The following is a 12,206-nucleotide window of genomic DNA, read 5'->3' as shown; positions in this document are numbered from 1 at the left end:
TGAGGTTCCTCACTACCCAATGTTGATCCCCAAGTAACAGAGCCTCCAGGCGCAAAAGGCACCTCTGTGTGACTGGGAAAAGGTGCTCATCTGGGTGGACGAATGACAAAAGGAATCTCTTTGGAGTAGAAGAATTAGAAAGTCAACCCTTCCTCCAGGCAGGTGGAAACAGCGCCAGCCTGGGTGAGTGGCTTGGTGAGTAGAGGAGGGCTGGACTCCAGCCCCTTCATCACCAGCCTGGTGTCTTTGTGCAGGTCACAACCTGCACAACTGTACATGGCAGCCCCACAAAGTAAGCTGGCTATGGAAAGTACTTTCATTAGGATTTGCAACAGTTTTCTCAGCTGTCAGCTTCTCTTTTTCCAGACTCTGTCTTGAGAGTAAAAAAATAAATTTAATGGTAGAAATAAGCATATTCCAATATTGAGAAATATTTGCTCATTCCTAATATGCACAAGAAGACTGCATTTTTTTTCATTGTGGTAAAATATTCATAAAATTTATCATCTTCACCATCTTTAACAGAGAGATGTGAAAATAATTTAAGGAGCATTACATTTTATTTTTAAGTAAATTCCTTACATTTACAAATTTTAATTGGAAGAAGTCATTGTTTGCCGATCATTTTGTATTTGATTACAGACCTTAGTTTTGAAATTGAAGGTAAGAACTATACCCAAGGACCTCTTTTACTTTTCCTCTCACAATCTTAAAGACCAATAAGAAATTTCAAAGTGTAAAGTAAGAACGTCAGTTTGCAAATACGTGGGTTGGGAATACGTACATCAGCAATTCATCAGACCAATGCTTCAAGATGAATGTAATCAAATCGTTTCCTACTCTCTGAAGCATTCTGCAGAAAACTTAAGTCCTATAAAAGCCCTTGTTATGTGAGAATATTGAGACATTAGATTTCCCATGAAAAGGTGCAGTTGCATCTTGGTGTTTAGAATTCAAACCTACAAGTCTGTATTATTTGTATTTGGCTTCATCCAGTTATTGGATGATTCACAATTCTGATTGCCTTATTTAAACCAAAGTCCACAATTAACAGATTCCCTAATCCGATGACACATCACCAAGTTCTCCAGTGCCTTCACTGTGACTGCCAGACAGAATCAGGATATGTAAAGCCAGTACTCCCACTGGATCAGAATCCTCACCCAGGAATAATCTAGGACATAGCGACATAGGGACTCAGGATGCAAGAATCAGCCTTCAGGTTCAAAGCTGTATTGTGGGAAATCCCCCAGGGACCATCCGGGTGACAGAGGGCGTGTACTATCATGCTTTCACAGTCCCAGAACGTACTTATTGAAGAGTTTCAGGAATGCAACACGGAGTTTCTGTTCACTCCTCTCCTGTAGACTCCTTGGATGGAGGAATCTTTTCAGGTTACTTAGTCCAACTCCATTCGGATGTCAGAAACCTCTCTTTTCCCAGGAGCATGTGAAAGACCCAAGGGAATAAGACCCAGGAGTATAATGGCAATGAATTATTGAGTCTCCTTTTCCCATTTGGCAATAATGAATCAAAATAAGATTTTGTTAGTTTTGGTGGACAGGATGTTCTCTATGAGTCAATAATAAGTTTTTAATTCCAATTAGGATCACTATGACAGCAAGAGGCTAAACAGAGCCAGAGGGCGCACTCACAACAGAGATCAAACCTCCCTCCGAGATACAGAGGCAGATGTAGAGAACAATGGGATTGGGCAGGCTGCAGAGCTGCTGATACTGAAACCTGCAGCGTACACTTTTAGGGTACAAAGCTACAGGTTTTAAGAGCACACCTAGATGCCAAATGATTGAAATCTTAGAATAAAGCTAAAAGAGGAAAAACTCTGCATCACTCTTTGTTATCAGCTTGGATATGCTGGTCCCCTGGCAGCACTGGGCAGGGGTGATACACACCTGGAAAGATGCTAAATACACAGGGAGGAAGTCACTACACTCTGCTGGCAGTCTAGTGGTAAACAACAGTCAATGGGACTTAAGAAACGGGATCTCAGAAACTTGAAGCTTTTTTTCCCCCCACAAATACAGACAGCTAGATATAAAGCAGCTAGAAATCCCAGCAAGCTAGTTCTTCTTTTGTTAATAGCTAAAGGAATAAGGGACCATATGGAGGGATGGAGAAAGAAATTAGGTTTGAGTTCAAGTCATATCCATCCAGCCCAGCCTTCAAGGAAACTACCCTTTCTATAAGTGGTAAATGAAAATTAAAGAGAGAGAGAGAGAGCGAGAGAGAGAGAATTCTGTATGTTCTGAGGAATTCCACATCATCCAAGTAAAAACTACAAAAAGAGGTTAAAAGACATGCTTAAGGCTTACCAGAGATCTTTTTTTCTGTTTTATTTACTATCGTATCTCTAGAGTTTAAAACAGTGCTTGTCACATAGTAGGTGATGTAAAAGACCCAAGGAAATAAGACCCAGGATATAATGGCAATAAATTATTGAGTCTTCTTTAATTTTAATTTTAATTATTTTTTTCAATAAGTTTTTGTTGAATGAACACTACAGCTGTCAATGGGAGATACAGGAATGCCAAAGAGTCTGACTTGAAATGACTGATAGTAAAATATTGAGTAAAGTGAAAATCACTGCTCCATTCCTAGTCAGAAATATATCCTAAACTCACAGAAATCTGTATTTATTCTAGAATTATTTAGAAATATTTTAAAAACTTACAAGAGCTTCCAAAAATGAAAGAAAAAAGGTCAAGTAAAATTCCATTCATACATACAAATATACTCTTCTTAATGCTTTAAATGTTCTTGGTCTAGCTCTGCTTGCGCCCAATATGCCAATCAAATCTAGCCATTGTTGTAGATGTTTTAAAGGAAAACTAGTATTTCCTGCAGATGGGATATTTCTCTGGGAAACCCAGGTGATGACCCAAGTAGGCCTCCCAGGGTTATAGCTACTTCCTCCCAATCCTGGTCTGGACCTTGGTTCTACATGTTCAGAAACCAGACATGTCAGCACACCAAGGAGAGATCCATGTCTCAGAAGCAGACTCCCAATAGTCAACCTCACCATAGACTGATGGAAAAGGCCCAGTTAATAAAAAAAAAAAAAAAACACACACACAGAATTGCCAAGAAGACTGGCATCCTTTGGGAAGCACATTCCTGATGGGCAAATTCTAGAGAGCTAAACTTGAAGTCTTCATGTTACTTTGGAGCATAGAGTTAGAACAAGAGGTCTTAGCTACAGGATTCATATCTTCACGAACTCTAGGCCAACACAGCCTAATGCAGCCTTCACTACGATAGGAATACATGTAGCCCTCAAACCAGACAGGTTAAATCCTTTGATCAGGAGACCCCAACCCCAAGCAGCATTTAGAAGGGCATTGCCAACATCTGTATCTATGACTTTCCCTTTTGTGTTCCTCCATTACTGATGAATTCCCATTCAAAATAACACATTTTAATTTAGATATGTCTGTACCTTCAATGGGGTCGTAAAGTGTTAATGATCTTAGAGACTGTCATTCATTCATTCAACAAGTATTTGTTGAGATCCTACTATGTACCAGGCACTGATCTGGGCAGGGGGAATACAATAGTGAATAACAAAGACAAAACCCCCTGGTCCCAAGGGGCTTACATTCCTTCTCTTTAACTTCTGCTGCTCTGCCTCTTTAAGATGACTTTGCACTATGGGCTGACTGTATAGGTTAATTCTCCAAGGCAATCAAATCTCTCATTTGTGACTGCTGCCATTATGTGCTTCCTATAAATACAAAAAATAGGTGGTATCTTTTATTAGGGTTTTAGAAAAGGAAGAAAGATGTGTAAGTTCATCAGGTGATTATACTATTGGAGTCCAGAAACAAAAAGTGAATTTCTAGGTCATTGCTTGAGACACCAGAGTGGCATAGTCTTGCCAATAATTGAGAGCCTTGTATTCTTCCAGGAGTAAACCCAATCAAGAGGATTTTAAATAAAAATATTAGACAACTGGAAAGGAGCGTGGGATTAGGAGTTGTTCTATATGTGTGTGTTCTATAGTCTGTCTCAGCCAATACCTAGCCACGGACTAGGCAAGTCACCTGAACTCCCTGGGTCTCCTACCCTCATCTTTAAGACAACAAGGTTTGCCTACATCACTAAGGCACCAACACCTGGAAGACACCATGATTTCCCCTGATAACAGGAACCAAGCCTTATTCATCTCAGTTTCCTTACAGGGCCTTGGGCCATGCCCCATACATAATGACCACTCCATAAATACTGCTTTATCAAATACTGAACCTACTGTGATACCAGTGTGGCAGCTGAAGTCACTGATATTCCAGAAGATACATTTAAAAATTTTGTTGTTGCTGTTTGGCTATGGAATCCTTTATTCACATAAACTGCATAAGTAGGAGATGAATCTGAGTCTGCTCTGGTGATGCAGGTCCCATCACCACCCCCTCCCCTACTCCCATCTATCTCCAAAGAGGGCTACACAGAACCAAAGTGTCTAAATGAACATATACATCAAATTTAAAAGTGTCCCCATGCAGGTGAATTTATCTCTGGCTATCAGATATTTGGGGGCCAAAAGATTCTCCAACACCTTGCTAAACTGACAGGTACCTTCATTTGGCCACTTTCCACCTTCTGTTTAGCTGTGTTCTCCGTGGTTCGCCTCCCTCTTCAGACTCCCTCGTCTATCCTCTGGTCCTGGCTACTCTCCTACCCATCAGAGCAACACCCTCCAAATGGACTTCATCAGTATCCCCATGTGCTCTGCCTTCTCTGTCTTCAATCTCAGTTGCCCATACCAACGCCCCCCCAGCCTCTCAAGCCCAACCCCTTGGATGTCATCCTCAATTCCCTACTTACCATCTTACTCATTCACCAAATCTTGCCATGTCTCTTTTCGAAACATTTCCCAATTCTTACCCTGTTAACTGAGTTAGTTCAAGAGTCCACTATTTTTTGCCTGCGCTTTCTTGGTAGCCTCCTAACTGACTTTCATGCCTCTAATAGTTATTATAGCAACTATCATTTATTAGGGTTTTCTACATCTTAGGTACTTTGCTAAAAGCTATACACACATTCTCTCATTTGATCCTCCCAATCTAATTGAGTATTCTTATTCCCGGTGTACAGATGTGAGGCACAGAGAAATGTCAATTACTTGCAAATCATCACACGTAAAGTTAAGTAGCAGAGACTTAGATTTCATGTCCATTTGACTTTATAAGACTCTTTCCCATCTAATTCACTTCCCACACTGCTGCCAGAGGTGGTTCTCTAAACCACAGGTCTGATGATGCCATCTTGCATACTACAGAATAAAACCCAAACCCCTTGTCTTGGTATTAAGGTCTTTCACAATTTGCCCACAACTTGACCTTGTCTGCCCCAACAGGATCTGCCTGTCATGGCGAACTCCCCACAATTCCCCACAAAGTTCAGATCCTTTGACAACTTTAACATCTTCCTGGAATGCCACTCTCCCTCTTTTCTGCCTGGTAAACTCTTATTTATTCCTCAAAACGCTATTTAAACATCACTTCCTAGAATAATTTTTTACCACTTCCCAAAGGAATTCCTCTGTGATTCTAGAGCATTGTACTCAATAACTCTGTCATGGAAAAAACATAATGTACTTACATTGATCTCTTCATAAGGTACTTGTCCCATTGGAAAAAAATGTTCCTGGATGACACACATCACAATATACTCATCAGAATACCTCCTGAGGTACCTTGTCAGGTATCTGGCTCACAGTTGGTGCTCAACTAATACTTACTGAATGAAATGGCCTTGCTGTCTCCATTTTGCTTAACTCCTTTCACTTTTTAATCCTATAGTAATCTGGCTTTGTCCCAACTACACTACCAAAAATCATCCCGAAAATCACCAGGCCATGTGGAAATTAGGCATTATAGATGATAAATGATAGGAGAAACACTTAGAGGACGTCTAGTTATCATTTAGTTCAGGCTTAGCTCCCAGTATGTTCTGGTTTAGAATATATTATATTCCATCTATTTTGTACTAGTCAACACTTGGCCATGATAATGTTTTAATTCCTAAAAATTACTAAGCTTTGTGATCCCCATCCAGAAAGCAGGTAGACCAAGAATGATTAGGCTCCCTGCTTCACTAGGTGGGTCTTAGGAGGAAACAGCCCCGCCTGAAGGAAGAGCGCAAGGAAAGCGCAGCCAGTGAGGCGCGTGCTGTGCTCTGATGGGCGAGAGCTGGGATGCGGCTGAGCCTGGTCTTGCCTTGAGGCTGATACCGCCACACATCCTTCCTGCCTGGGGCTTCCCTCAGAACCCAACCTGCCCCGCTCAACTACTCTTAGACAGGAACTAAGATGTGGTCAGAGAGGGCTCACTCACACAGCGTCAGCTGTGAGGCACAGTCCTGGGAGGGGAGAATGCTGGATGCCTGTGCGACCCTGTGACAGAGGCTGGGAGTCTGGAGGATGTACTGTCACTTCACTCGATACACAGACTCTTCCCTTAAAAAAACTTCCTGGCCTGGCACACTGTGTTTGTTTGAAGAACCGTTAGTAGCAGCCAAAACCTTCTTAAAATGCCAGACCTGAGGAGCTTATTTCAATCGTTACTACGAGACTGGGCAGCACCTAAGAGTCGCACATCCCTTCCTCCTTCCAGCAACTTCCGAACCTCCTCTCTCTCCTGGATGCTCCTTTTCAGCCTCCTTACTGACATTTTCCTCAGCACCAGTCCCACAAGTAGTATTTGGCAGGAAACCGCCCTCTCCCTGGTTAAGGTCGTGGGCAGTTTCACCTTAAATGAGATGGCTCTCAAGATGCTCGGCACTTTAGCCCAAATGGGCAGTGGCCCATTGGGCGCTCTTCTTTGGTTGCCCACCCCCCCCGCCAAATCTCAAAGTGATAAGTCTAAAACGAAACCTTTCTTCTTTCTCCCTCATGCTAAAACCTATACTCTGCATTACCTAACTTGATGAATTGCCTTCCTTTCATAAACTGCCCTCTTCCTCCCCGTTCCAAACTAACCAATGACCAGATCCTTGCTGACTCTACCCGTGGACCAGCTCTCCAATCCATACCTTCCTTCCACTGCCTTAGGTCTGTACCCCTTACGTGGTCTCCCAGCCTGAAGTCTCTTTATTTACACTTCTCTTCTGGTTATTGATACTTGCTTCCTTGTCCTGGTGGTGTGCAGACATCTGTTGTTTCTCCATGCTAGACTATGACTTCCTTGGATACACAAACCCTCTTTTGTTTTTTGTCCTATTATCCCCTGTGGTAACATTGTGCTTTGCACATAATAAATTCTCAATAAACAGACTTTGGCAATAGAAAATGGATTATCTTAAAGGGATGGTACTTATTCCCCCAAAGGACAGCTCATTAGATAATTAATTAAATATTTGTTCTAACCTCTTCCCAGCCCGATTAACAATGTTACATAGGCACATAGACCATATGCACAGACATACGCACACAAGGTATGCCCTTGACTACCTGGAAGTCAATTTTCTAGCAAACACAAGGAGAGGAGCTATCTCCCCAAAAATTAAAACATAAATTGGTTAGCATTTTTCATTCCTAATTTTCCTTGAGGGAAATGACACAATGCTTAGTGGCAAATGAGAAATTATTTTGCAAATTTATCGCCTCCCAAGGCTACCAAACATGGGTCATGCATCTTCCTCTCTTGCATTTTGATCCCATTGTTATGACTTAGTGTGGTAATTATATTACAAACCTATTATCCGATGAAATGAAAATGGCAAAATAATTTACATGCTTGTCTAAAAAAGACTCCATTAGAATGCAATTATAAGTGAAATTACAACGGCAAATTAATTGAAATGCGAGTCTGGAAGGCACAGTTATGAGACCATTAAAATGCTTCCGTGGAGGACTCACAACATGGAGTGAAACCACACATTCCTGGGGACACATTTTTAATTCACTAAAGCAGGCAACATTTACGAAGAGATGAAAATATCTGCGCTCCTATTGTTCCCCAGCATTATCTACACTTGTGCATGCCACCTGGGGGTGTGTAGCACCATCAGGGTTTATGGGTTTATGGAACAGACTGACAGGAGCCCCACATGTGATACTGCACTTCCATTCAGCACAGAGAAGATAAAGGGCAAGCTCAGCTTAGATTTTTCTGAAATGCTTCCAATATAAAAGCTAGGATCATAACATGAAAAGTTTGCTACTCTAAATTTAAGCCTGCAAGTATTGAATATTTGTGTAGATGTATTTCTAACTATCTGTCTTCTTAAAACATTCTGCTGATATATTCCATTAGCAAAATCGTGATAAATATTTTGACTCCGAGGCTTACAGTGGGTAGACTTGCTCACCAAAGGAAAAAACAAAAAACAAAATACAGTGCTATGTATGAAACAGATATGCTGAAATGATCAATCTGACAAATAACTAAGGACCCTCCTCTGAACCATGATTTGCATTTTGATAGTTGAACACACAAATGAATCTACCAGCAAAAGCCATGCAATATACGTCCCCACTCCCTCCCCTTCACCCCTCCCGGCTTCTACGGATCCATCTCTTCCAGGTACGAAATTAAAGAAACAAATGTCTAAGTCAGACAGAGAAAGACAAGTATCACATGATATCACTTGTATGCGGAATCTAGAAAATTAATACAGATGAACTTATTTACAAAACAGAAACTCACAGACTCACAGACATAGCAAACAAACTTACTGTCACCAAAGGAGAAAGGGGGGAAAGGGATAAATTAGGAGTTTGGGATTAAAATATACACACTACTATATATAAAACAGATATACAACAGGGACCTAATGTATAGCACAGGGAACTATACTCAATATTTTGTAATAACCTATAATGGAAAAGAATCTAAAAAAGATATATATGTATAACAATCATTTTGCTGTATACCTGCAACTAACACATTGTAAATCAACTATATTTCAATAAAATTGTTTAAAAATAAAATTTTATAATGAGTATTTAAAAATAAAAAAAGAAACAAATGCTAGGAGTGGATCATATAAGAGAAACAAGATGTAAATACTTGTCTCATGCATGTTTCTCTCTCTTATGTTGTCATAGAGCAGGTGAGTAGATGACATTTAATTTTTTTTACACAGAAAAATTCTCAGCATCAATAATTATAACATTACTTAATAGAGTTACTAAACTACAAAAAGATTTGTATGCTTTGGTTTTTCAAACTTTAGTTTTAAAAAGTCCCTTGGAAATAGAGACACCAAGTATTCTTTCTTTCTTTCACAGACTCTGAAACACATAAAGGTTTAATATGCACATAAACATGTTCTCTGAGGTGAGCTGAGCAAAAGGGGTTTGAAAGACCTCATGACTTAATGTACCAAGTGTTTGACGTGGACCTTAAGCTTTGGGGATAGTCCGCTGTGCGCATGTTTCTTGGCCTTCTTATTTTCACTCCCATAGGCAAGTGGGAATGTTAACTACATCTGTGTAACAATATGAACCTTGAGTGCGTGGTAACTTTAAAACAAAAATCAAACCTGCTCTCTAGATATTTTATAGAGAGGTCATATTATTTTAACACATATAATTTAAATATTAATATGATTCAAAATCGATTTTTAAGTCCTATGAGGAAAGAAAGTTTTTCCAGTGTAGGCAAAAAAGTACAAACCTGGAAAAGGAAAAAGTCATCTAGAGACAATTCTATAAATAAGGATAACTGAAAAAAACCAACAAGCAAACATACACATAGATTATAGAAAAAATAAAAATTGTAAAAATTGTCAGAGTCCTGAAATTATTTAAACCATAATGTTATAGATAAATTTGAAATTTGATATCACATTAGTCAGAGTTTTGTAGAATTAACCTCTGTATTTAGAAAACTGTCAGATAAGTTTCATATAATGGCTTTGGAAGTTAATAAAGGAGAAACTAATGCAACATTTGTAATAGTATAAGTTAAAATGTATTGCTCTAACTTACCTCAAAATGCATAAAAATAAAAGTGGGATTGATGGATAGATAGATAGATAGATAGATAGATGGCTAGGTGATAAAGAAAATACAGTAAATCTTAACTAGAGACTCTGGGTGGTGGGTATATATGGGCATCACTGTACCATTCTTTTGATTCCTTTGCATGCTTAAAATTTTTCAAATGTTGGAAAAAATGCAGGGCTCCATATGAAAAGTATTTATTCTATTTGTTAACTGTCCTCAACAAATAAAGCAGTTTCAGAATGTGTCTCTCTGACATGATGCACTCACCTAGCCATCCGGATCCCGAATCTGGTATGCACAGGTCTGTCTCAGCGCTGGGCAAAACAAAGCCCACGACAAACACCTCCACGCCATCCGCCATCAGGGCCATGCCCAGGACAAAGAAAAGGGCCCACTGAAAGCGGCCGTGACCACACTCTTGGATTATCAGCTCATACTGCTGGGCTAGTTCTTCCTCGTCAGCTCTCCTCTCTGATTCCAGCTCCCGGCGGTCCTTGTACTCATCGCCCTTGGGCTGCCCCACTGCCACAATGCTGTCTTTCCCTTGGTTCATGTTGGGGATGCCCTGATACTCGCCTTCGTAGATTTCATCATCTTCATCGTGACCCTCAGTCGCTTCACTGGAGCCCTCATCATCATTGGCCTCCCCGTTATAGGTTTCTCCCGGTGGGTAGTCGTCATCATCCTCTTCCTCGTCTTGGAACCGACTGTAGGACCTCTGGGCGTATTCATCCTGGGCGCGGTCCACTGCTTGATTCACCTTCTTTACAGTCTGTTTCTTCACCTCTCTGGCAATGTCCTTGGCACCCTTCATCAGTGAAGTCCTATCCTTATAGGAGTCTTCCATCTTACCGCAACTGACGGCCAATGAGAAGATGGGAATTTTTCACAGACTCTGGTCAGTGGTTCAGTCCTGACAGCACCATCCACTTTGGGTTCAAAATGGAACTGCAAGAGAAGAAAAACCACAGAAGATATTTTTAATTTTTTTCCATGTCTTTTTCACCATCTGATTCTTGGTCTCTTTTCACTGGCCCCACAGACTAAGACACAGAATTCACTTTTCCTTTCTTTCGAGCACTCAGTTTGCTGGTTCTCTGCTCAAGTGAGATCAGAACTTGGAGTATTTAGGGTTTTTACTATTATTATTATTGTTTTTAAGGAACTCCGTCTCCTGGGTAAGTTTGCATAGAATGCACAGGCATTCCCCTGAAAATACAACGGAATATCTTACACCTTTATAAGTACATCCAACTTATTTCGAAAGTGCTAGAAAGACAGACCCTGATTGAGACAAGTAATATTGCTCACAGATATATACATACGCTGCAAAGGTAAACCCAGAATAATAGAAGAATCCTGTCTGACCTCATTTCCTCACAATGAAAAAACAAACAAACAAACAAAAAATAAGCATCACTATATACAATGCTATCAAATCATATATGGGCACACCTCATTTTACTGTGCTTTGCTTTATTGCGCTTTGCAGATACTGTATCTTCAACAAGTTGAAGGTTTGTGGCAACCGAGGGTCAAGCAAATCTATTAGCGCCATTTTTGCAACAATATTTGCTCACTTTGTTTCTCTGTCACATTTTGGAAATTCTTGTAATATTTCAAACTTTTTCCTTATTTGTCATGTGATCTGTGATCAGTGATCTTTGATGTTACTACTATGACTTGCTGAAGGCTCAAGCGATGTTTAGCATTTTTTAGAAATAAAGTATTTTTAAATTAAGGTATTGTCTATTTTTTTTTAGATATAATGCTATTGCACTTAACCAACTACAGTATAGTATAAACATAACTTTTACAGCACTGGGAAACCAAAAAAATTTGTGTGACTTGCTTTATTGCAATATTCACTTTACCATGGTGGTCTGGAACCGAAGCAGCAATATCTCTGAGTTATGCCTACAAATATTTATAAAATGCATTTCCTTTCTACCTTTATTGTATCTCCTTCCAGTAAATGATAACAGAGACTCACATGGCACCCAAAACTGACAATGAGTATTTTCCCCTAGTATGGCAGTCATATCTGTAGGAAATTGGAAGGGTTCATCAAATGATTTGACAGACATTTTTGATAATCACTGAATTAGAACATGTGACTTGTCCAGTGGGGATGTGCCCTTTCAGAAGCCCCCCCCACAGGCCAGCAGGGACAGGGAAGCCACTCCCTTCCCAACGCACCCCGTAAGAACCCCAGGCTTTGTCCCTACCTTCTTCA

The 12,206-nt window shown here is 40.1% G+C and overlaps 1 protein-coding gene across 1 annotated transcript in view; it reads right to left on the bottom strand.

Moving 5' to 3' along the window:
- The window catches only part of SV2C (synaptic vesicle glycoprotein 2C), a 178,827-nt gene extending 168,010 nt beyond the window's left edge, over window positions 1-10,817 (bottom strand). The window contains exon 1 of the mRNA XM_059919360.1: window positions 10,238-10,817. Coding sequence (XP_059775343.1) covers window positions 10,238-10,817 — 580 coding nt within the window. The remainder of the gene's footprint in view (window positions 1-10,237) is intronic.
- Between the last annotated feature and the right edge of the window lie 1,389 nt (window positions 10,818-12,206).

Source organism: Balaenoptera ricei, chromosome 3, assembly GCF_028023285.1.
Source record: "Balaenoptera ricei isolate mBalRic1 chromosome 3, mBalRic1.hap2, whole genome shotgun sequence".
NCBI classification, from domain to species: domain Eukaryota; kingdom Metazoa; phylum Chordata; class Mammalia; order Artiodactyla; family Balaenopteridae; genus Balaenoptera; species Balaenoptera ricei.
The sequence above is the reverse complement of the archived record's forward strand: the minus strand, read 5'-3'. Positions and strand labels throughout refer to the sequence as shown.